Raw genomic sequence first — 26216 nt, 5'->3', positions numbered from 1 at the left:
TGAGAGACCGGGACGGGATGCCGGAACGTGTTCCGGTCCTCCTTACAGCACCAGTTCACACGCACAGCATTCGGACAGGCTGACCGTTTTCCCGGTTGTTAGTCGTAACCCCCGTGTGTTGCTATGGAAACGGAGATCGCGCCGACAAAAAGTTTTATATTTCGAGAGCGAGTTGCCCCACAATACGAATACCTTTAGATCACGTGTTTTATTTAGTTGGTAACTTGTTGTATAATCGCTGAGCATATCGCCGGTGTGCCAATAAGTGTGGCATTGCTTCATTAGCTGCTGGAGGACAAACGCAAGCTTTACAACGCCGTCATTTTGGTACATTTCTGTACATTTAAGCATGTCGATGACTCCAGTCCACCCCTGCCTTCAGGTGAGCCCCTTCATCGATGAAAACACCCGCAAGAAGTTCCTGATCTACGCGGGCAACGACTACCAAGGTCCCGGCGGCCTGGTGGACTACATCGACAAGGAGATCATCCCCGACTTCCTGGGAGGAGAGTGCATGGTGAGCGTGGGACGGAGATTTAAGCAGATGATTCCACTCTGAATTGGCACTTCCCGGGACACGACACGTCCCACACTCGCATCTCCTCCGCTGACCCAGTTCCTCTGCTCCCCCCCCCCCCCCCTCTCTCTGTCTCTCTCTCTCTCTCTCCACAGTGCGAGGTGCCGGAGGGCGGCCTGGTTCCCAAGTCCATGTACCGCACGGCCGAGGAGATGGAGAACGAGGACGTCCGCCTGTGGACCGAGACCATCTACCAGAGCGCCAGCATCTTCAAGGGAGCTCCGCACGAGGTGAGGGGGAAGGCACGGCTGCAGAAGGAGGGAGGGAGGGGGGGAGGGAGGGAGGGAGGACATGTAGGGCAGCGCCTGGGAGAGCTGCAGCATCTGGATGGACGGTGTGCCATCTAGTGGTTGGGACGCGGTAATGACTTCTGAAGTCAGACGCGTGTGGAGCACAACGCAGCAGCTTGGAAACCGACAGCAACGAAGTCTCGCGGTCTTCCAGACTCCCGACGTCATTTGACGGGAAAATAGGATGTAAAAGACGCTCCGAAATAGGTGAGACGCTCGTCGTGGCGCCTGCTGACTCGAACCCCTTCATTTCTCCGCCCCTCCCGACCAGCTTCTGATCGAGATCATCGACGCCTCCTCCGTCATCACCTGGGACTTCGACGTGTGCAAAGGCGACGTGGTTTTCAACATCTACCACTCCAAGCGGGCCCCGCAGGCGCCGCGCAAAGACGCCCTGGGAGCCCACGGCATCACCTCGCCGGGAGGGAACAACGTCCAGCTCATCGACAAGTCCTGGACGCTGGGGCAGGACTACAGTATGGTGGAGTCGCCGCTCACCTGCAAGGAGGGCGAGAGTGTGCAGGTGAGACCGTGTGATCCTCTGCTGCGGCATCATGTTTTCTTGTTGTTGTTGTTGTTGTTGTTGTTGTTTTTCGTCTTTCGGACCAAAGAGTTACGCGTTAATACCAAACGGCGACCAGCAGCGCCGTCACCCCGTCGGTTTGTTAGCGGCCGTTACGAAGCCTCCAGTTCAGATTCTGTACGTCGCCATCTTTGTCAGTTCGGAGCGGTCTGGAGCAGGACGTGACCGTATTTGGACGAGCTGGGGGGGAGGAGCGAGCGGTGGATCTGACCGATCTGATTGGAAACCCGACGATACTACGTCCCGCCCACCGATAGCTGACACCTGACTGCACCACAGGCCTGTCAATCAAACAGACGCGCCCACAAAAACGCGTCTTTTTGAAGCTCATTTTCGAATTAATGACGGGATTATTTTCAGACGGACCTCCAGAAAACTAATAAGAAGGAGCGACTTTAGCCAACAACACCGCGATAACTCGTGGAAAACATGTATTGGCTTCGTATTTCATGAGGGAAGTTAAATGGGAGTCTACGGAGGCTTTTTGGAGCCTAAACGGGGCGACTATCGACATTTCTCTTCGTAGACTCGCTGCATTTCCTCCGACGTCCGGCCCGCTTCAAAGCGTCGCGCCGCCACCTGAAACTCTTTCCTCTGCTGCTGCTTCCTTCGCAGCCGTAGTTTCCCGTCGGCTCGGTTTACCGCTCTGGTGTCCGACCGATCGCTGCACACTTACAGTTCATACTGTAGCAGGGAAAGCAACGTACCCGGGGGGGGAGGAGCTAAAAAAAACAACAACAACAACAACAACAGTTATATTATGAACTGAAAAGGTTCTAAGTTCCTCCCCCTGCGCTGTCCGCTGTTCTTAGAGCTGTTCTTAGTCCCTGCGGTGTAAAGAAGCCTCGCTGATGTGTTTTTTTTTTGTTGTTTTTGTTTTTTGGACGTCTCCGTGTCCTCAGGGCTCCCACATCACGCGCTGGCCCGGTTTCTACATCCTCCAGTGGAAGTTCCACAACATGCCGGCCTGCTCGGCCACCAACCTGCCGCGGATGGACGACGTGCTGGCCACCCTGCAGGTCTCCTCGCACAAGTGTAAAGTCATGTACTACACCGAGGTGCTGGGCTCCGAGGACTTCAGGTTGGTAACCGACCCGAGCGTCGAACGAATATTCTCTGTGTGCGCGCGTGTCTATATATATATATATATATATTTTGGTTTTTTTTCTTCCTCCACCACGATGTTGTGACATCTTTACTTTCCCACTTGACTCCTTGATTACGACTCATTTCTCCACTCCTGTCCTCTTCCAGTTTGCCTTCTCTACAAACCTCCACGTAGCGCCACGTATGACGTTTGATACTCGAATGAATTCAGTCGATGAGCTTGAAGAGCATCACGAGTTTTTCTTCTTTTAGGCCCAAAGTTTTGAAATAAGGATGCTTCCCTTCCCCTGGAAGACGCCTTTTAATCCATCTTTTTCTGTCCAACCTGCTCCCGTTCTATCGCTCCCTCCTCCTCCTCCTCCTCTTCCTCCTCGTCGTCCCGCTCTGTCTTCCTCCCGTGAAGAACGGCTTGCTGTGATGTGCAGAGTTTGTAAGTGGCTCAGTGTCCCCCCTCCCCCCCCCGCGCCCCCCACCTCCACTCTTCCTTTGTTTTAGTTTTATTTATTTTTTTTTTTTTTTAAGCACTCGCTCGCTATCACGGCTGCTTCTGGCTGCAGATCAGAGACGCTCGTCGTCTGCATCTCTTCTGGCTTCTTTTTTTTTCTTTTTTTTTAACTTTTTTTCTTGTACTTTCGGTTAGCGTCGGCTGACAGGTCGCTAATCGCGCTCAGGCGACACCGTAGCCTGCTCACGCCCACCTGCTGGCTTCACTCTGCATGCGCGACTAACCACACGAGGGGGTTTGTTTTAGGTTTGTTCCGCAAACAAACACCCACTTTAAACTGCTGCGCACGCACACGCACACACACACACACACACACGCGCACACACACACACACACACTGCACTACCAACTTACTGCCTCCCACGCCGCTTCCACCGCACACCCGCTCTTTCATTGTATTTGACCCTCTAATGAGATCATCGGCTGACTCACTCTAGTTGTGTTTTAACGCCACGATTTGCTGTTGACTCACTTAAATTTCCGAAATATCCGAAACGCCACGTTGAAGTTGGTAAAAGAAAAATGGAATTTAGGTAACCGTGTGTGTGCAACGTATGATACATGCTGAGCAGGATGCGTATTAAAGGGTTGCTTCCTACCGCTGATGTGCTCCTCTTTTTAAAAGTCAAAATTGATTTTGAATACCTTTTATTTTATTTATTTCAATCTGAAAAAAAGAAATAAAATGAAGGGATGAAATCACAGTTCCCAGTAAACATTTGAACCATTTTTTTTTTTTTTCCTTTTGAGGATTTGCTCCTTTCTCAAAGATTTTAATAACTTTTAATCCAAATTTTATGGAAGTGTTTTGTTTATATTTCAGGGTTCCTTTCAAAACTCTTTTCCAGACAGGGACAGTTAAGTGGGATTTGAACTTTTTTATAGGGGGGAGGGGGGGAGTTTGTTTGCATGTTTAAATTTTAGTTGCCATTAATAATATATAATTAATATATTTTCCATGCAGTTTTTTTATTTTTTTATTTTTTTATTTTTTAAATAAATTGTATTTGTAGTGGTTTTATCCTCTTTCTGTTCGTCACTTCAGTAAAGATTTGACTTCACCTGCTTAAGAAGGTAAAACATGCAGGAAAACGTAAAGCTGAAGAGCTTCGGCTACAAAATGAAGAATTCAAAGACGACGACAGAAAAGTTAATGAAACTACTTTACATCTATTAAATAACGGAGAAAGCAACAATGAGAAGTTTTTGTGCGCAAGTGTGTTGATGAAAGTGCGCCAGTTGTGTTGCATCATAATTGTGCAGCAGGTTTAAGCAGTGAAAGGTTTTTTCTGTTCATCAGAAGTCATTAAATTTGAGCTTTTTTTTTTTTTTTAGTCAGTTAAAGTCTTCACTCTACTGGGAACCCTGATATCTCCTTTTTATAAATGTTAACACAAGACTTCCTGTTGCGTTATGCGAGTATGTACGATACATTCCAGACATGGACCAAAATATACCAACATATAAATAAGCCTGCCTGTTTATACTTTGATTGAACTCGTCAAAACTCTCTTGAAGTTATTTATTCAGACATCGAAACGCAGGAGCAGCTCGCGCTCTGCCGCGGACCGCTCGGCTCGTAAACCTGAGCGGGAAACTCTTTAAAAAAAAAAAAAAAAAAAGCTGAGATCAATGAAACATCCTGAACTTCAGCAGAGTTTTGAGTTGTTTAAAAAAAAAAAAAAAAAAAAACATTTTTTTTTTTGCCATCGTTAAATAATAACTTCCCGCGTAGGTCGGCCCGAGCGACTCTCCCTCCCGTAGGTCCGATCCGGCTGCATGGTTCTGCATCGTGAGCTCGTGCACATTCAGAGAGTCCCCACCCTCCCCCCAGACGCACCGGGGGAGGGTGGGGCGGGGCGGGGGGGGGGAAGTCGCTCGGGTGATGTCAGTGACTGTGTGATGTCAGGTGTTCACATGCTCCTCTCTCTCTCTCTCCCTCCCTCCCTCCCTCTCAGGGGTTCGATGACCAGCCTGGAGTCGAGCCACAGCGGCTTCTCGCAGCTCAGCGCCGCCACCACCTCCTCCAACCAGTCCCAGTCCAGCTCCATGATCTCCAGGTAGAAGCTGGGAGCGGAGGAGGACTTCCACACCCCCCCCTCCTTCTCCCCCAATCCCCCCCTCCCCCTCTCCCCCACCCCCGTTCTTCCGCCGGCACCGAAGCCCGTCCTCCCTCATCGTCTCCGGACTCCTCTTGCACAGCCGGTCTCCGTTGAACCGACGCATGCTTGCACAAACAGGCGACAAAAGAATTCGAAAGAAATTCTGGAGCAAAACGAAAAACGAAAAAAAACAAACGAAAAAAAAAAAAACTAACTTTAAAAACTCTGTGTACAAATTTCAAGGGCTGATTTTTGCACAAAAGGCCGTGATATATATATATATATATATTTTTTTTTTCCCCCGTGCCTGGCATCTCCGCCGGGCCGCAGCTCGAATCGGACGTTTTAGCCGAATGTTTTGTCCACGCGGGGTGGAGAGGTCAAAGGTCGGGAGGCGAAGCCGAAAGAAGCAATATTCTCATCCCGGGAGCTGCGGGACGGGATGAAGACACTGGAGGCGCTGTTACATATATGCATCTACACACACACACACACACACAACACACGACACACAACACGCACACGGACGTTTGACGTCATGCAAAAATCGATGTATCGTGTTTGCCATATTTGTTACTGCAGGAGTTTGTTCACAGGTCAAGTTTTTGGGTGGGCGGGGCCAACATCGGAACGAGGTCCGGGTCAAATATCAGCTGTTTGTTTGTGAAACCGCGTGGCGTTCACCGACTCACGGCAGCACCGACGGTTGTAACGCTCCGACACCCGTCGCGTTGTCTCACCGGGCCGAACTCCACCCGGCCGTCTCTCGAGGGCCCCGTCGCGCCCGGAAATTATTATTTTTTTTTCTGAGTATTTGACCCGGGTCGGACTCTCAGCGAAGAAATATCGCTAGAAGCAATAAGTTTGACTTTCTACTGTGTGAAATATTTCTATTTATCATGAAGACGAACGTGGAGGATCACGGGTGCTGATTGCAGATGACCTTTTGTGTTGTAAAGTGGCGAACCCGGCGCGGGCGGCGAGTAAACAATTCATCATCACTTCCTGTCTCGGTTAAGGCTTCGGCGGGAAAAATAATTCTCCATATTTTATCTTCTCACTGAGGGAAAAAAAAGGAAAAAAAAAAAAAGAGTTCACCGAGCAGTGAGTTTGCTTTCCGTTCTGCACCCCCAGTCCGAACCCCGGTCGTCACGGAGACGCCTCCGGTTCGCTGATCGGTGAATGCGCTCACCGATTCTGGCCGGCGCTCGTCGGCCAGTGAAACGGCCGAGTTTCGGAGGGGTTGTGGCGTTTTTCGATCGAGAAGGGTGACGTAGGTTTTCCGTGTGCTTTGGCGATGAATGTGTGTTTTGTGTTTGTGGTTCGACGGCCGGCGGACGACCTTCGACCTTCCGTCCACGTGCTGGCGTCGGTTTGGTTCCTGGGTGGGACTCGCTGGGTGAAGCGGCGTGGTGCGCGTTACCGCGCCGATCTACAGATCTATTATTTAAAAAGAATTCAGATTTAGCCAATATCAGAGCCATGTGTCAATAAATACCATTTTAGCCTTTGTGAGCGCCACTTAGAAAAACTTACCTGCTTATTTTTTATTTTATCTTGTTTTTTTTCTCCCCCCTCTCCTTCCCCCACCCGAGGTCACCACGGTAACAGATGATCGGTTGTCCAGTGAGTGAATGACATTTTTTTCTAAAATGCAACGCACCCACGCAACGCTCTTTTTTTTTAACAAAAAAACAAACAAAAAAAACCCGGTTTGTTTGGTTAATGAACCGCCGTTGACTTCACACGGATCTGACTCCCGCGCCCCCGCGAGAGGGCAGAGGATGATCACGATTGCCAAGAGTCATCGGATTGCCGTTGCCACGGTTACCGAGTGCAGCTGACAGCAAAAAAAAAAAAAAAAAAAAAAAGTAAATAGAGAAGATGGGAGGGACGGTTCGGAGTCCTGAAATTCCTGTTTTTGATACATGAAGCTGCTGGTTTTTAAACTCGTGTCGTTTAACTGCAATAACGGAAAAGGAGCTCCTGGAAGAGGAGGAGGAGGCGTGTTTGGATGAGGGTGTATTTAGAAGGAGCTTCAGTGGGAGGAATAAAATAACAACAACAACAACAACAACAACACAAAAGAGGCTGCTCCCCCCCTCCCCCCCTCACGGCCTCCTCTCACTCCACCAGCACGTCTACAACCACACGACTAACGTTCACTCCACCTGGCTGTTTATTCAGGAGCTTTCAACCCTCACTGTTTATATCTCCTTTTTTTTAAATTTTATTTATTTTATTTTCTCACTTGTACACTCCTGGTTTTTGCTCTTCATCCTCGTGTATCTCTAGAGAGCCGAGTCGGACCTTTTGATTGACGCCATCGGCGCAAAGTTGACGTTACTGTTTTGATTTCCATTTGAACCTCCAGCCTCGCTCCCCTCTGACTTCAGCTCTTCTTCTTCTCACGGACTAACGAGGGCTATAACTGTTTTGTCTCGACTGTTTTTGAATCCACTCCGTTTCTCTTCTCTCATCCCCCCCCCCGACATCGCTGCATATCTTCTCTCTATCTTCATGTGAGAAATGATGTAAAAAAAAAAAAATTAAAAAAAGAACATGTTTGGATTCATGAGAATATGGCGCCTTTAAAAACATTTTTTTTTTTTTAAACATTAAACTTGAATTATGAGAAACTGCAAAACGCGTGTCGCATTCATTAATACTTGTCCTTCTGCGCATATTAACAAAAAATAAATCATCAGTTATGGTTTGTGTCCGTTTTATTGTTCACACATTCTTTGCTGAAAATTGTGTTAATGTGTCTGAAATCTAAATACGTTTCATCTCAGACACCGTCGGAGGTCACGATGTTGAGTTTCCGGTTTTCTAATGTCTAGTTTTTACTGCATGAAAGCCTTGAATTGATTATGAATATTAAAAGTTATCCAATGAGTTCATATAATTTGGTCTAGAGGGGAAATAAAACGAAGAGCAGAGGACCGAGAACGGAGCCCTGAGGTACACCAGGTCTCAAATATAATGAAAGATGTGGCTCCTCCCACTGAATCTTCTTTGTTAGAGTTACAGAAGAGTACGACGTCTAAACTGAGACAATAAGTAAAGGAATTATTTACTATATTTTAAGACATACTTGAAGTCAATCTGACAAAGAAACCTCAAAATAGTAATTTCAGTTTTATTTATATCGAATCAAATAATTATATCGGTCATCTTAAAGTATTCACGGTGTCCGGAGCAGAAAACATGAACATGTGGTGACGGCTGTTTCTGAGGATCTGACTTTGTGAATGACGAAGATGGACCCTGAAGTTCCCAGCATATCGATGAGTCCGTGGTTTTAAGTTAGTCACGGATCTTTTTGTGAAAAACAGGCTGCAGCGTATGAAGACATCCTGCTGCTGAATTTATTTATTTATTTAAGTCACCAAAAAAACCCTAAAAAGTAACGGCCTCCAAAACTTTTTCTGAACAAATACTGACCTTGTGTCCAAAATCAAACTTCAACTTCAGTCGTATACTTTCTTCACAAAGATTTCTACGTTGCTTAATAGAAAGAAACTCATCGAACAGGTGACACATATCTATATATATTTTTTTTATTCCTCTGAAGTTGAAATGTTTTTTTTTGTCACTTTATTGTCGGGATCAGTCAGACGATACGTTTTGTTTCAGTCTTTTTTTTCAGCCAGTAGATTTTTTTTTCAAGATCCAGTGAAGAACAGAAACCATTCGAGGCACCTTTTCCTGAGACTTCACGTATATTCTGACAATATCAGTTTGTTTTTGCTGCTGAGCCCATTTAAGTATAGAAAACAAAGGACATATAATGCTCCATAAGAAGCTGAGTACTTTTTTTCAAACATCCAGCTGCAGTGTCAATACAAGATGATGTTCATCTATTTTTTTTTATAGTCGGGTTGATTCGAGTCATCCTCCTTATTTTAATCCAGCATTACCACTGACTTTCTAATGATCTAATTTACCTTTCTAACCGCTAGATGTCGGTATTTACCCGCTTCGACGCCCGCGACTCCGCCCTCGCCGTGACGTCACCTGTGTACGGAAGGACTTCGGCCTGCTCGCTTTCCGAAAGCTCACGCTGCTTTTTCTGTCAGCGGATCTTCCTGGTCGAAGAAGTCGGTTTGACTTTTGAGAGTTTCTCTTCGTTTCCGAGACGCACACAGATGTCCGCTCCTCCTGCAGAACATCTGGTCGCAACGTGGGAGAGGTCAGAGAACAGTTCTGCTCTTTTGGAAACACCGGGAAGTCGCTCCGGGTTCGGTAGAACCGCGGGACTGCAGGTAGTGCGGACAGCCGCCGGTTTATGGGGCTCCTTAAGAGTCAAAAGTGTCTCCACAAGACGCTGACGCGTTGGAAGTCTTCACTCTGGATCTGTGTCAGTTGTCACTCAGCCGACATCGATCTGCGAGTTAGTATTGATAAGGCATATGTGACGTCACCTCGATCCCACATCACGTCCTCTGTTTCCCGACTACCAGAACTTCGTATCAGACATCCTGTTTGAAAACGACTTAATCTCCTCTTTCGGGTTAATCAATAACGATTATTGATCTAAAGTCTATTTTCAATTTCATTCATGTTTTTATTAGACTCAGGAGGCTTCAAATCCACATGGCTTTCTTGATTAATCTTACTATTTGTACAATAAAGAAATAGTATAACTACATGTTTATATTATTAAAAAAATTTTTTTTGATACTTTTACCAGTCCTGTAATATTTTTGTAGATGAAAAAAAAAAATAATCCATGATATGAACTCCTCCTGGTGTCTTTACATGTAACCCTGACGTGTCGGTGGTTGTTCTTGAATACAAAACAAATCTTCAGCAGAACAAACATCCTTCCTCCGTGTAATAATAATAAAAAAAAAAAACACACCTGTCAATGAGATGAACCTCAGCTCAGTCCTGTGTTCAGATCTCTGTCTCACGGGTGCGTGTCTGTCTGTCTGTCTGTCCTGGTGTCCAGTGAGCAGGCTCGTCTCAGACAGCAGGTGGTGGAGGAGGACGACGAGGTCTGGCAGAGGGATCCTGACTTCAGGGGCCTGGAGAGAGTGGGGGGGGTGGACCTGTCCTTCATCAAAGGGGATGACGTCAACGCCTGCGCTCAGCTGGTGGTGCTCAGCTACCCCGACCTGGAGGTGAGCTAAAAAAAAAATAAAAAAAAATAAAAATATATATATATGTGTATATAAAAGACCTGGAGGTGAGCGGTCCTCTCATTTACGCACGGTGATGTGTCGACCTCTGGTGGTGACAGGGAGGAACAGCAGCTAGTGTGGCTGGGAGATTGAATTACAGATAAGAGTGTTTTACATTATTTGACGCCATTTTTTTGTACATCTTGTAAAGTTTTCGTTCGGCCTCTGTTTGAGGACACGAAGCTCGACAACAGAATCAACACAAGTGTTAAACACCGCAGGACATTTCTGACAGAACAATAACCGTAGTAACGTGATGCTCAATGTGTTGTTGTTGTTGTTGTTTTTTTATACAGAAAACAACGTTTTGGCGTTGAAAAAGGAGCCTCACGCTTTTTTTTTTTTTTTTTTTTAATCTGCACTTTGGTTGCACATCCTCTCAGAAGTCTTGGTAACGCTCGAAGAGCAGAAACGTTGCGTTAGTGCCGTCATGAAGACGAGGCTGAAGGGCACTGCAGTTTAACAATAGGACGCCGACGTAGCCTGAATGGTGGTGCATTTCTAAAGGCAGACAACATTCGAGTGTCGCGGCTCTTCTTTGTGCAACGGTTAAATGCTTCGTCCGCTTTGATTAAAACGTCGGATTTAACCGCGCTCGAGACCTTGAAGCATCCTCCCATTGTGAGCGGAAAATTGTTTTTTACGCCGGGTAGAGAAGTCGTGACGGCTCGAGCAACTGCTGATAACGAAGGAGGTCGGATGAAAACAGATCAGAGAAGGAGGACAGACGGAGACGTTCGGAGACGGCAGGAGGCAGCAATGTGTGAAAAATGAGTTTGTAATGTGCAGAGCAGTTTACTCCCTGCGCAGACTGTGCAGTCCACTCTGAATAGTTCACATTCTACGCATGAATTATGCTCATATCTTTAAAGGATGTGGCTCACAAACCCTGTTCAGAGCGCGGACCGCCTGGCGGGTTGTCATGTTGGAGAACCCTGTTGCCATGGCGCCGCAGTTCAGGTGGTTTGCGTTCTCCGGGTTTCAAAAAAGAGGCAGCCACGGGCAGGTGACTGAAACAAACTGACAAGGAGGGAAGAAGAGCGCACGGACTGAATACAGCACGGAGGGAAGGACAACGAGGGACAGGTGAAACCGATCGTGGACATTTCAAAAATCAAACGGGAAGCACGAAACCCAGACTGGCCTGAAGACGACGAGGCCCGAAAAGAAGTCCGAACGAGGACGGACGCCTCGGAAGGTCCCGCCAGAGCTCGGTGTTGATAGTCTGAGTCTGGGGGACCAATTCCCATCCCATCATTTCACCGTAAATTGAAACCGTGTCCTCTTTCCAAATGCTTCAGGAGTCTTCCGCAGAACGAACCGTCTGACGGTCAGAATATGTTCGCAGCCTTTATTCAACAAGTACCAGATGTTTCAGTTTGTGCCATATGGGGGATGTTGGCGATTATGTTGCACAGCTTGTGCGAGCTCCCGTGGAGTCGCTCTTACATATTCACTCTGGGGTGGATGCATTTGTCCAGAGCACCTGCACCCTGACGGCGTCACTGTCCCAGCTCCAGATGTGACGTATTTAAACCCGGTGCGGTGAATAGACGCCTGGTCAGGTTTCGTTAAGATGTGAGATTTGTTTCTCCGTCCCGCCAGGTGCTGTACGAAGACAGTCAGATGGTGACCCTCACCGCCCCCTACATCGCCGGCTTCCTGGCCTTCAGGGAGACCCCGTTCCTCCTGGAGGCTCTGCGGCGGCTGAAGAGGAACCAGCCTGCTCTTTACCCTCAGGTCTGGAAACTCAAACATGTCAAACATATATGTCCTCGGGTTTAAAGTTGGGTTCAATTTGAAATGAGTTGAACGGTCGGGGAAACGTATCCTCGTTCTTTCGGGGAGCGACAAAACTCTCACGCCGGTGACCAAATGGAGCTCGGGAGGTCAACGTTATCTACGCACTACATTTCTGCGTGTTTTGTTTTAGTCGGTTTTAAAACGGCTAACAAACTAGGCGAGGCTAACATAGGCTGGGGAGTGGCTACCGACTGTGACGTCACCCCGAAATGTTCAGATTTTGTCCTTCACCATCTTGCCGGTCCGGAGCAGGAAGTGACCATATTTGGACGGGCCGGGGGAGGAGCTAGCGGTGGATCCGACTGATCTGATTGGAAACCTGACGATACTATGTCCCGCCCACCGATAGCTGTGACCTGACTGCACCACAGGCCTGTCAATCAAACAGACACGCCCCCCCCCCCCCTCCCTTCTCGGAAGCTACGAGCATTTTTATACACGGTCTTCCTTATTTATGAAGCAAGTGCATTTCTTCCTGCGATATTCCCACCTGCGACTTTATTTTTGTCTTAATTCTCATTTTACATTTAAATTGAATTTCTTATTCTTTGCTAAATTTATTTTGTTGCAACCTGCCCCATCACCACTAGATGTCGGTATATCCTGCGTACTGTTCCTTTAAACACAGAACGAACTACAGCTCCTGTCGCTGTTTCTCAAAGAGTCACCTCTAATCCAACCACACACACACGCACACACGCACACACGCACGCACACACACACACACACACACACACACACACACACACACACACACGCACACACACACACACACTTGGATTTACTTCCTCTGACATTTAGCTGTGGACAGATTTCTGCTCCCTTTACCTGCAACCTTTGAAGTGAGTTTTCCCGGTGACTTATGAACGTCTGTGGAGTCACGAATCCATCGGTGTGTTGGAGCTGGACGTTTTTTTAGAAATCTATTACAGCTCCTACTGAATTCAACTTTCGAAGACACACTGCTGCTTACACACACACACACACACACACACACACACACCTGACAAGGGGGATGATTTGTTTCAAATGGCGTAGACTCACTTATTTCGAGTGCACACGTGACAAGCACGGAAACATGCTCTAAGTACCCGGATGATGTACTTGCAGACTTTCCGTCGGTGTGTTTATTGTGTGCATTAAACGTGGATTTCTGGGTAAAATAATTAAAGCTGCAGATATGTTGGCAGGTGATGCGTTCAAATGTTGCGGTTATTTCCTGTAATTGTGCAGTTTGAACAACACTAACATGTTGACACAAATACTACAGGAGTGAGAGTACTGGTATGTAAGAGCACGATTTAAGTATCCAGGATTAACATTCTTCACTTCACCTGTTACATGTGTGAATGTTACAAATATATATATATATATATATATATTTTTATTTTTTATTTTTTTTGTACTACTACTACTTGTGAATTAATCCTCGTTGTGTCTGCATCGTGTTCCCTGTCTGCAGGTGGTGTTGGTGGACGGTAACGGTCTCTTCCACTACAGAGGTGAGGAGACAAAATAATGTTCGAAGCAATGGCGTCGTATTTTCGGAGCCTTCATTTCCAGGAACGCGTCGTGTCGTCCGTTTTTATAAACAGTCTGCGGTTTCAGCCCAGAAACTTGAGTTTAGGATTGTGCCGTTTGGACCGTTGGCAGAGTTCGGCCTGGCGTGTCATCTGGGCGTGCTGTCGGGGCTGGCCTGCGTGGGCGTGGCCAAGAACCTGCTGCAGGTGCACGGCGTGTACAAGAGCGAGGAGCACCAATCGCAAGTAAGAGCATTGCATACAATTATCGAGGATTACAACCCAAAACTGTTGCAGACGCGTGCGTCTGTTTTTCCCCCCCGCTGCGCTGCGCAGCTTCGTCAAGTCAGTGGTTTCGGTAAAAAAATAATTCAAACGTCTTTTGTACGACCGTGTCTCGAAAAAAGTTGCGACGCTGTGTAAAATGTAAATAGAAACAGAATGTGATGATTTGCAAATCACGCAAACCCATATTTCACTTGAAAATAGAACAAAGACAGCATATCAAATGTTGGAACTGAGAAATTCTTCTGTTTTACGAAATATATGTGCTTATTTTGAATTTGATGCCATGTTGCAAAAAACATTCAGAGAATCTGGGGAAATCTCTGCAAACGAGGGACAAGGCTGAAAACCAGTATTAGATGGTCGTGGCGATCTTCGGGTCCTGCACTAAAAACAAGACACAATTCTGGAGTGGAAATCACCGCATGGGCTCAGGAACACTTCTGAAAACCATCGTCTGTGAACACGGTTCATCGCTGCATCCACACATGCAGGTTAAAACTCCGCCATGCAAAGAAGGAACCAGATAGAAACATGGTCCGGAAACACCGCCGGCTTCTCTGGACCCGAGCTCATTATAAGATGGACCGAGGCGAAGTGGAAAACTGTCCTGTGGTCTGACGAATCCAAATTTGTAAACATTTCTGGAAATCATGAACTCTGTGTCGTCCGAGCAAACGAGGAGAGGGACCATCCTGCTTGTTGTCCGCGCGCAGTTTAAAAAGGCCTGCATCCGTGATGAAGCTGAAATCCTATTTCAGGCAATATTTGGACAACAGCAACTGGTCTGCTCAGCTCCCAAAGGTTTAGTTTGAGTTTTGTAAAAAGAAGAGTTGATGCAACTCTGTGGTAAACATGCACCTGTACCAACTTTTTTGAGACGTGTTGCTGGCATCAAATTCAGAATGAGCATTTTTTTTTTTTTTTAAACAATAAAATGTGATGTTTTTCAATTAAATATGGGTTAATGTGACTTTCAAATCATCACATTCTGTTTTTATGAACATTTTATACAGTGTCCCAACTTTTTTTTGGGGGGGGGGGAACACGGTTGTATTTGGAGTAGCGGTCAGTATTTCTCCTGTAACCTCGCTGCCAACTTTAACAAGAGTCAGGCGATTAAATATTTAAAGTTTTCAAAGTTTAATCGCTGTTTCGTTGTGTTTATTGCCCGCTGCGTCTAAAAAAAAAAAAAATAAAAGTGAAGAAATGTCAGGGATGGAGGAAGCGATGGACAGAGCTCCCGGTTGCTGTTGAATTGCGCCCGTGTGTGCGTTTGCGCGTCGTTGTCTGCGCGCATGTGAGCGTTGGCGCGAATGCCGAGGCCTGCCCGTGTCGCCAAGGTGGCTTTTTGAATACAAGTCGAACGGGAACAAACACCTGTTAGTTCTGCTCTGAGGCGACAGTGATAATAATTGAGCTCAAGTGCTTCCGGAAGAAAAGTTTCAATATGCAAATTTTCAATATATACCAACGTGGAAAATAGCAGTGATGGACATTCGCCTTAACGCTGAGTGATACTCCGAGGGAACCAGATTGGACATCTGACGTACCGCGAGCTCACTTAGCAGGCGCTGCACCGTCCGCTTACCCCGACGGTCCTCGTCGAGTCGTGCGAGATGCTAATTCAATTCTCCGCAGCGGCGTATCCATCTCCATCAATTAGAGTTAGTGGCTCTGGCGTCTGAAAATATTAGCTCGTCTCTGCCGTCGGGAGAAATCAGATCTCTGTTTACGCGGAGGACGGTGACCCCCCCTCGGGGACGCAGTCGCGCGCCTCCGCCGACCGTCCGCGTCCAAACACCAGCGGCCGGCTTGTTTTCCAGTATCGGGTAGCTGTGGCACCGCGCGCCTCTGCTGGGTCTTTTGGGCTCGAGCTTTAAGCTTTGGATCCGTCGCCGCGCATGAAACTTTAGAGCGCCGCATTCGTATGATTCTCCGTCTCTGGGGCTTCGTCTAATTTGTCCTCATGGACGCGGAGAACAGCGATGCCTCGAGTCAACGCCGACTTTAAGTGCTAGGTGGGAAATTAGCTGTGAAGTAATCCGTGAAACACGAGCCACGTCGGGCTCCCCACCAAATTTCAGCAAATTAGCTCTTCAGAAACAAGATTAACCATCAACGGATCCCCACGCCGCCGCCGCCGCCGCCGCCTCGTACCGCTGACAGCCGATATGCTGCCAGCATCAGTTAGATGTCAGAGTTTCCAACAACGGCGCCAGCAAACTGACAGTTTTTCTAAAAACCAATATGTAGTCTGAGAAGTGCCTCTGAAGGTTACTGAGTTTTCTTCTGCAGCAATTACATGTGCCGGCTTCCAGAGTGAAGGTGTATGTCTTCATCAGAGGAAAGTGTGCGGCCATTGGAAGGAAGTAAAGTGAAAAAAAAAAAAGAAATACTCCTTAAAGCAAAAAAAAAAAAAAAAAAAATGAAACTTGATCAGAGAAGCGCGCGTTAAAGTTTGTGACGAATTATTTGGGAACGGAAAAGAAGTAGCGGCGAGTGAACTCGGGTGAGTCGGACCGGCGAGGAGCTGCGATTGTGTCGTCTAAGCTGAGGAACGTTGGAGAACCCCGTCGCCACGGCGACACGGTTCAGGTGGTTTGCAGCGAATGTTTTTCCGTCCGGACGCCTCCGGAGGTCGAAGTAGAACAAACAAACAGCTAAACTCTAGTTAACGACCAGCTAACGGAGCTAATTTTGCTTAAAAAAAACCCAGATAAACTCAAATTAACATCCAGCTAACAAACAGCTGACATCGCTAAAAAAACAAACATCTCAATTCAAGTTGACATACAGTTAACAATGTTAACAAACTGCTAACATCCCTAACAACTCTCCGAGTCCTCAGACAGCAGACAGGAGAGTGACATCGATCCACCCGTCTCACTCTTAAAAAAAAAAAAGTATTCCTATAAATCTGCAGAAAAATCGAACTGTAAATTAATCAAACTTAAATATTTTTCAAGTCCAGGGAAATGACACGAGCCTTAAAAACCAGACAGAGGGGAAAGCAACGAGTATATTTTTCTCTTTAGGAGTAAATAATGGAGCCCGATGGTAAGATGGAGGCTTTTTATAGCCTCCATTAAAGGCCGAGCGGACATCCCATTAACGTGGACGGGGTCCATCTCGACCCGCTCTCTCCTCGCTGTTTGCGGCTGAGCATAATGCGTTCGATGAGTCGGAGACAAAACGGGAAAAGATGAAAGGTGGTAGAAAATGTTTCTTTCTGGGTCCTTGTTGATGCTCCTCAGCCTCCTCGTCCGTGCCTCCTCTTCCTCGCCCTTCATCTCTTCGTCTCGCTCCCTCTCCGTGTCTCTCGTTGTCTTTCTCCCTCGCTGATAACTTGGCTGAAACTCAAACGGCTGTTATTGATGACTCGCTCTGTGTTTCTGACTTCTGCTGTTCTGGCCTCTGTCCTCTTTCTCTCTCTCACACGCACGCACACACACACACACACACACACGCACACACACACACACACTACTGGCCTCAACCCAGCCGGGATCGGGGGCCCCGTGCGGCCCCTCCTGTCTCCCCGCTGGCTGCCTGCTGTAATCAGTCACAGCGGAGCCGACACTCCATCCATCACGGAGGCTAAACTCCCTTCATCGCTCTGGCCCGTAAACAGCTGCACACAAGTCGGAGGCATCGCGACGTTCTGACTTTGCGTCGTCTCTTTGAGCGAAAACTTTTAGATCCTGCAGGATTAAACGGAGAAGTTTCCCCGAGTACATCATCATCCCATCAAAACAAAAAGAAGCCTTTTCCTTTATTCTGATTTAATACCCCGATGTAAGAGGACTCGTAAAAAGTGTTATCCGGTAAATGGTGACTCACCATGCGGATGACAAATCTTTCGTTACACTTTTTCATATACGGAGCTTTTGGAATAATTAGATTTCTGCTCTGCCGTTATTAAAAACAAAAACAAAACAAAAAAAAAACCACAACAGGTCTTTGTTGCTGATGGTTTGCTCTTACAGTTTTCAATAATGTTTTTTTTTTTATTTTTTTTTATTTGAACTTGTGTAGTTTTTCTGTAGATATTTGTTTGTTTTAAAGCTGAGAAAAAAGTTTATTATATGTTGATTTTATCATTTTAATTATAATTATAATTCATTCAATAATTATTAACATTGCCGTCAACATGAATAGAAATTTTGAGGAATAATAGTATTTTCTTTTATAAATATTACCTGAAATTCTGTTTTGACAAAAAAAAAAAAGGTTTTGTTTGGATTTTTCAAAGAAATAAAAGTTCCGAAAGATCTTTTTTTTTTTAGGTGCTCCACTTTATTACAACCTGTTTCCAGGTTGAAAAGAGTCAAATTTGAAGATGTTTTTTTTTCTCCACACGTTTATTTTTTTTTTGGTTGCGGCAGGAATTTCTTTTCCTTTATGTATTCAGGCATTTTGCAGTCAGTCAAAGACATAACTCACCATCCTTTCAAAAAAATACAGTTTTACATGTTGAAGCTGCAGTTGGACATAATGGAGTTATTCAAAGGTTAAAGAGGAGGAGAGAGAGCGAAGCCTCCACATCAGGCTAATAGTTTCTTGCTCTTTGTTTTGGCATGCTGTACATGTTTTCTGACTTTGATGTTTGTTTCTTTGCCTCCGCAGATAGCTGCTCTGCAGAAAGGAGGAGACAGCTTCCCACTCACCGCCGCCTCAGGCAAAGTGCTCGGCAAGGTGCGGCGGTGCACACGAAAAATAGAAAACAAATGCTTTTACCAAAGGTTATTGTGATGCTGCTGACTTCAAACGGACACCCACCCAGCTGAGAGTCAAAACTTAACAAAACTGTGACGATGATTGCCATCGAGAGACGAACGCTGAGACTTTTCCCGTTTGAATTCAGGCGCTGCGAAGCTCCGACAAGAGCTCGAAGCCGGTGTACGTCTCCGTGGGCCACAAGATCAGCCTGGACACGGCCGTCCGCCTCACACACTCCTGCTGCCGCTACCGGGTGCCTGAGCCCATCAGACAGGTGCGCGCACACACACACACACACACACACACACTGCAACAGGTCAAGTTTAATTATACAATTCAATTCAATTTCTTTAAAATAGCGCCAAATAAAAACAGGTTATTTCATGGCACTAAATGCAGCAGAACTTTACATCATACAGAGAAACCCAACAATTCAACAATTCCCACGTAAGTTAGGGGGGAAAAAAACTCTCCTTTAAGGGAGAAAAACCTCCAACAGAGGGAAGAAAAAAAACTCTTCTAACTAAAGTAACCTCCGACAGAGGGAAGGAAAAACTCTCTTTTAACAGGAAGAAACCTCCAACAGAAGGAAGGAAAAACTCTTTTAACAGGAAGAAACCTCCGACAGAAGGAAGGAAAAATTCTCTTTTAACAGGAAGAAACCTCCGACAGAAGGAAGGAAAAACTCTTTTAACAGGAAGAAACCTCCGACAGAAGGAAGGAAAAATTCTCTTTTAACAGGAAGAAACCTCCGACAGAAGGAAGGAAAAACTCTCTTTTAACAGGAAGAAACCTCCGACAGAAGGAAGGAACAACTCTCTTTTAACAGGAAGAAACCTCCGACAGAAGGAAGGAAAAGCTCTTTTAACAGGAAGAAACCTCCGACAGAAGGAAGGAAAAATTCTCTTTTAATAGGAAGAAACCTCCGACAGAAGGAAGGAAAAACTCTTTTAACAGGAAGAAACCTCCAACAGAAGGAAGGAAAAACTCTCTTTTAACAGGAAGAAACCTCCGACAGAAGGAAGGAAAAATTATCTTTTAACAGGAAGAAACCTCCGACAGAAGGAAGGAAAAATTCTCTTTTAACAGGAAGAAACCTCCGACAGAAGGAAGGAAAAACTCTCTTTTAACAGGAAGAAACCTCCGACAGAAGGAAGGAAAAAGCCTCTTTTAACTAAAGAAACCTCCGACGAGACATGAAGACATGAACTGTTGTTAAAGCCAGTAAACCAAAGACATGCAGCTTCAGGAATATCTGCAAAAGAAAGCACGGAAACTTTGCGTGAGCGAGTTCCCCTCAAAAAACAACACACCACAAGTTTTGCACAACAGCAAACAAACTTGCTTGCAAAAAGCTGCGGCGGAGCAGTGTGAAGGAGGAGACAAAAGAACCACAAAAGACAGGCGAGCATCGCTTTGCGTAACGGCGTCCCGCTGTGGAGCGAGGAGGTGCGAGCCGGGCGGCGCTCCTCGGCAGCCGGGCCTCGAGGGGAACGACGTCCGCGGCCGAATTACAGACGCTCTGCAAAAAACTGCAAACAGGTTCGGACGGCAACACGACGCGACGAAGCTGCAGGTTGCCACGGTGACGATGGAAGCACGCAAACTTGTATCCGGGTTAAAGTTTGTGGTCCAGGATCTTTGCTTGATATTAACAGTAAGATTTGTCCAGTTATACAACGTGTGTACTGTGCAGGCTGGTAGGTGTGTGTAGGTGTGTGTGTGTGTGTGTGTGTGTGTGTGTGTTGTTGTTGTTGTTTTTGTTCTCTCAGCCAAACAAAGTGAACACGCTGCAGGACACCAGAGCACGATGACTCATGCTTCTGTGGGAAAGTGAAAGGCGGCAAAACAACAAGAGACTCGATGAAATCTGTGGAAAAGGTTTGATTTATATCATTTGAAAAAGGGAAACTCTGGACACTTTCCACCCTAAACGGTCGCCATCTTGGCTACTTTAGAGGAAGGGGGCGGGGCATAACTCTTTTTATTTTTAAGTGCAGGCGTCTGAAGAAGCTGCTGCTTTTCCGGAACACTTTTATTTTTTTCCACTGCTGCTGCTGGACAGAAGAATCAGCGCTTTTATCGAGTGCGTTCAACAGAGGACACAAAAACACTGTTGATTTCTGGGTAAAATAATGAAAGCTGCAGATATTTGGGAGGGTCATCACCCTCCCAAATGTTCTGAGGGAAGTGACGTCATCTGGAACTCAGCATCAGATTTACTTTTTAAAGATCCATCAGATCCTCCATCGCCGGCCTCCTCGTTAATCCCAGGATCTCCGCAAACACATTTTGGAGAGTTCGCTCTGAGCCTTCGTGACGCTCTGAAACAATCTACCCGAGGACCTGAAGGACTTTTACTTCTGCGCACATCTGCAAAAGAAAACTTAAGACATATCTTTTAGGCTCGGCTTAAAATTGCGGCTCTGTTGTTTTACTGTTTTATTTATTGTTTGGGGTTCGTTTTAATCTTTGTTTTCCAGTTTTCTTCTCGTTTTTATTGAAATATCTTGCGATGTGAAGCGCGTTTGGGACGCACCGCTGCATGGAAGCTGCTGTAGAAGTTAAATCTGAGTTGGATAAATGGGAGGCGGGAGGTGATCAGACTCTCGTACATGTGATCTTCATGTCATTGAAACAACAACGTTTTCAGAGTCCAAACATAAAGCTCTTGTCTGACGTTTCAGAAGGATCTTTTTCTTAACTGCCGGCTGCAGAAGTTCAAGTGGACTCAGTAAACCGAGCTGAACTGGTGGCGATAAAGATCACAATGAATATTTTATCGTCCCTTGTCTCGTATTAAGGAGCTGTGGTGTACTCTGCCTCCTGCCCCAGTGCATGCTGGGACTCCTAAAAAAAAGTAATAAGTGGGTGTTGGAAGTTAACGGTCGTCTGCAGCAGTCGTGAGTCACACGAGTCGTAATGTTTAGAGCATTTTTTATTTTATTTTTTTTCAAAGTTTTAGTCTTAAAAAAATAAAAAATAAAAATAAAAATAAATGCTGATTGTTGTTTTTGGGTACAAGAAAAGAAGAGGGAGAACGTGACCTGGGCTGATCCCTGCTGCAGCCCGGCGGCGCTTCTTCGTCCTGCCACTAGGCTGTGCTGTGCTGCTGCTGTTAAACACGCTTTGAAGTCCTAACAGAAAACACACACACACACACACACACACACACATCTCAAAATCAGTTTTTTCTCTAGGGGAGCTGCTAACTCATCCCCCTCCTATGTGTGTGTGTGTTTATTTCATCAGAGTGTGATGTGTTTTAGCTGCTGGGGGGAGGAAGGGGGAGAGAGGGAGGGGGGGGGGGGAGAGAGGAGAGCACTGGATGTGGACATCACAGAGAAGCAGGGACGCTCTCACCTTCCTCCGTCCAATCATCTTTCAGTCTAGCGCTTCTCCTCTCAGTCTTTTCTGCGCCGTGTTTTCTTTTTCATACACTTCCTGTTCTCTGAGATCGCAGACAGGAAGCGCTCACGGGTCCAGGTGTGATGAGTGTCGCGTTTAATTCCCTCAGAAAAACATGTCAGTCCGACAGGAAGACCGCCCGTGTCGCGTCGTTCTAAACGCCGCGAAGCGGCAGCGGGACAGACGTGCGTCGAATTACAAAGGTCACGTCAAAGCGTGCAGTACTCCGCCCCGTCCACCGGAGGGAGGCGTCGTCTGAACGCGAGAAGAACACGTAAACAGAGGCAGGTTAACTCTCGGAGGTCACGTGGTCTGAAGGCAGGAGGTTTGCGATGAAGTGTTTTATTGGATTTTTGTTTTCTTGGCGTAACCACCTGTTTATTTTCCCCCCGAATACTCAGTTTCCACTTGTTGAGTGTGTTGAGAAAGATTCAGTGTGCCCAAGTACACAGTGTGTGAAATAGAGTATGTCAAAAGTACCAGGATGTCCTGCTACATCCAGTTTACAGTCTTCTCTGGATGTTCTGACCCACAATCATCTGCAGCTGAAGAGACGTCACATCGAATGAACTGCTGAGAGGCTTCGTGGCGGTGAGGGGTTGTAATAAAAGAGATGAAGATGATGATTTTTTAGAATGATGATGATGATTTTGAGGAAGAAGAATTTCCGGGAGAAGAACAATCTCAGGAAGAAGAAGAATTTCAGGAAGAAGAAGAAGAATTAGAGGAAGAATTAGAGGAAGAAGAAGAACTTCAGGAAGACGAAGAATTTCGGGAAGAAAAAGAAGAATTTCAGGAAGAAGAAGAATTTCAAGAAGAAGAATTTCAGAAAGAAATTTTTCTTTATCTCTGATCAGATTCTGAATTCGGTGTTAATTCCATTTTGTCCCCGTTTCATTCGTCATTCAGGTCGTACCAAAGACAACCGGGTGTTGCAGTTGGCGCAGAGAGATCAAAGTCCTTCAGTTTTGGGAGAGCTGAATGCTCCTGTTCTTTAAAAATCCTGATATCACATTCATATTTGAGAAAGGGAAGGAAAACAATGACAATAACATCCAAGTTTATTCATTGTTGGATAACAGTCTCTTGTTTCAGCTCTTTACACATTCATATTTGATAATGATTTCATAAACCACAGCAGCTGAGTGTTCATCTTGTAAAACATTAAACACACTTCGAATTAACCCTCAGAAGATATGTAAATATATTTAGTTTGTTTTTGTTTCTTTTCCTCTCCTCCTATCTCGATCGAGATATAAGCCCCGCCTCCCACAGCTCCACAGACTCAGAAAGAGAAAAGATGACATCATGGTTGGATTCTGCAGTGAAGGCTGATGTGTGAATGCACTGCAGCAGAATCTCATAGTCGGAGAAAAAACTGAAACACGCGTGTGCGTCTCATCGGGAGCTTAATTCACGCCCCGTCCGAGCCGCGCTCCCTCACGCCATTAAATTCTCACACCCCTCCGGCGTCCCGCGCCTCAACGCGTCACGGAGGTAGGAGGCAAGCGGACACCTGCCTCACCTCATCCTCGGGCCGGTCACCGTGACAGCGACAGAGACGCAGGTAGAGGGCAGGGAGAGGAGGCCAACACGTTCCAGATCGAAAATCACAACTCCCACGCCCGTAAAAAGGGACTCGGAGAGCTCGGCTTCGTTCACTTATAGTAACTCGCGGTCATGTCGTGTTGCTGCCGCCGACATCGGAGCGGAGTCGCAGTCTTTTGTTGATTTGTTGGGAAAAAAAAATAGAATCAAATATATCGAAGACAACGTTAAAAATATGTGCTCATTTTGAAATTGATGGCAGTAAAACATCCCCCCCCAAAAAAGTTGGGACAGAATCACCAAAAAACTGGAAAAGTTGTGTCACACTAAAAAAAAAAAACATCTTCCAACTAATTAGGTCACCTGGGCAACAGATCAGCAGCATTATTCGGTATAATATGAACATTTTAGAGAGTCAGAGTCTCCAGTGAGGAGAGGTTCACCACTCTGAAAGGCTTTGAGGGCAAAAAGTGCGACAATTAAGAATTTGTGGATTTCATCATCTACGGTTCATAATATCATTAAAAGATTCAGAGAATCTGGAGAAATCTCTGAACACAAGGGACAAGGCTGAAAACCAATATTGGATGGTGGTGATCTTCAGGTCCTCAGGCAGCACTGCATTAAAAACAGACACAACTCTGTAAGTGGAAATCACTGCACGGGCTCAGGAACACTTCTGAAAGCCATCGTCTGTGAACACAGTCCATCGCTGCAGCAACAAATGCAGGTTAAAACTCGACCATGCAAAGAAGAAACCAGATATGAACATGATCCAGAAACACCGCCGGCTTCTCTGGTACCCGAGCTCATTTAAGATGGACTGAGGTCTGAGGAATCAAAATGTTTTGGAAATTCGTTTTGGAGGACGCTGCATCCTCTGGTCCTAAAGAGCTATTTTTTTTTTTTTTTTTTATTAAATATGGCTTTACATGATTTGCAAATCATCGCAATCTGTTTTTATTTACATTTTACAGATTTTTACACTGTTGGTTGTAGAAGCCTGGAAATAACACGAACCGCAGGACAACGAAGGCTAAAATCAAGAATTCAAACGTTTCGACCTTTTCAGGTGATTTATGTACGTTTTGTTTTTTTAAATGTTACCCTTTGATTCATGAAGGCGCTGCTGTCGGCTGAGCTGCGTTGTCTCCTCCGACTGCCGTTAAGTTATGCTGAAAGAAAACGGTGTAATAGCGTTTTCAACTTGTTCCCTTCTGCTCCATCATGGCGATCTACTAATGCGTCGGTGTTTGACACCTTTCTGATAAATGAAACATGCAAACCTCCAGGTAGAAACTCGCTCTTCTGACCTTTCTGCTCCGACCTATTGTGCACGGATACACAAAACACACACACACACACACACACACACACACACACACACACACACACCCTCCCCTGCTCCTTCTCTCCTTCAGCAGTCATTTAACAGCTCTAATGGACAGCAGTAGCACTGAAACCTAATTTTCTTCAAGCTAATGTTCCTTGACAAACACACTGGTATCCTGTCCGACCGCGTCACGTGGAGTTCATCTGGCCGGCGCCTTGTTGCCTCAGGAAATCGGTACAACAAATAATGGCATATAAAAGATAACAAATTCAAGCTTCCAGCTTTATGACAATAACATAAAAAAAAAATGTGAGCTGTATTAGCACCTTTGCGCCTTTGCCTGTGATTTAGACTCGAAACCAAAGCTTTGTGTCTCCGCCATCAGCGGAAGAGTCTCTGTTCTTTGAATGTGTGCTGTAAAAGGCTCGCGGCAGAACGAAAGCTGCGCTTCACGATGAGATTCTTGCGTTTGATGTGCGCTTCAAGCATTATTTAGTGACGTCTCAAACCGGGCTCTCCTCATCAGAAAGACCATTTTTACAGCTCCAGCGCGAGCTTTTAAAAATTCCTCCGCTCCGGACGATTTCTCCTCTCATCGGGAGGGACATCATTACTGGTGAAAATCCCGCAATTATCCTATTGGCGATAAAAACGAACCCTCGCCTCGGTTCGGCGCTGGGTTTTAGCGTTATTAGCTATTGGTTATCTTTATTAGCTGGTCGTTAGTGTTGTGAGCTGGTTTTTAACTTTGGTTTAGCTATTTTTTTTTTTTTTTTTTAGCAGAAATAGCTGTTTTTTTTAACTGTTGCGGCTGAATTTTTAGAGCAGGTTTCATCTCATCGGTGTCACCGACGGTGAGTCGCACGGTTGTTATTTACTCTGTAATTATCATTGAGATTGGCGGTGAGTAAAAATATTTGTTTTTCCAACCAAGCACTTATTTTCAAAACTCTCCCACGCGTCTCTAATCCATCGAGCCCCGGCGTTGTTACCGACTGACTCGTGGAAATTTCAAAATATGACTTTGTGGCCTGAGGGGTTAAACCCCATTACTCCCCGTAGTCCCCTCCTCCACCTCCTCCACTCACTGATGGGAAGACATCCTGTTGGTAATGGGGCTGTGAGGAGCTGGCTGGGATGGACAGAAGCCTCTCCGATCTGTCTGAGTGCTTTGCTCGGAGCGGAAGTCGTCGCTAATTACGTTCCCCTCCTCTTACGCAGCAGTTACCTGGACGCTGCAGGAT

At 46.0% G+C, this 26216-nt stretch overlaps 2 protein-coding genes across 5 annotated transcripts in view; both read left to right on the top strand.

Annotated features, from left to right (window-relative positions):
- Positions 1 to 7877, top strand: part of LOC138209685 (SEC14-like protein 1) — a 31496-nt gene extending 23619 nt beyond the window's left edge. The window contains exons 12-17 of one of the 3 annotated variants that reach the window (XM_069168438.1): positions 383 to 517; positions 673 to 807; positions 1139 to 1390; positions 2353 to 2531; positions 2961 to 2987; positions 5021 to 7877. In XM_069168438.1, coding sequence (XP_069024539.1) covers positions 383 to 517; positions 673 to 807; positions 1139 to 1390; positions 2353 to 2531; positions 2961 to 2987; positions 5021 to 5126 — 834 coding nt within the window. In that variant the 3' untranslated portion in view covers positions 5127 to 7877. The other 2 variants (XM_069168439.1, XM_069168440.1) reach the window with 2 other exon arrangements.
- A 1278-nt stretch (positions 7878 to 9155) lies between these two features.
- Positions 9156 to 26216, top strand: part of LOC138209501 (endonuclease V-like) — a 50202-nt gene continuing 33141 nt past the window's right edge. Inside the window, exons 1-7 of one of the 2 annotated variants that reach the window (XM_069168126.1) lie at positions 9156 to 9359; positions 10122 to 10293; positions 11959 to 12093; positions 13619 to 13658; positions 13810 to 13922; positions 18591 to 18659; positions 18829 to 18957. In XM_069168126.1, coding sequence (XP_069024227.1) covers positions 9316 to 9359; positions 10122 to 10293; positions 11959 to 12093; positions 13619 to 13658; positions 13810 to 13922; positions 18591 to 18659; positions 18829 to 18957 — 702 coding nt within the window. In that variant the 5' untranslated portion in view covers positions 9156 to 9315. The remainder of the gene's footprint in view (positions 9360 to 10121; positions 10294 to 11958; positions 12094 to 13618; positions 13659 to 13809; positions 13923 to 18590; positions 18660 to 18828; positions 18958 to 26216) is intronic. The other variant, XM_069168125.1, reaches the window with a different exon arrangement.

The sequence above is a fragment of the Embiotoca jacksoni genome, unplaced genomic scaffold (genome assembly GCF_022577435.1).
Source record: "Embiotoca jacksoni isolate LCO1_2020_lvr unplaced genomic scaffold, fEmbJac1.0.p SCAF_4, whole genome shotgun sequence".
Classification (NCBI taxonomy): domain Eukaryota; kingdom Metazoa; phylum Chordata; class Actinopteri; family Embiotocidae; genus Embiotoca; species Embiotoca jacksoni.
Note: the sequence above shows the minus strand (reverse complement) of the source record. Positions and strands in the feature narration are given on the sequence as shown.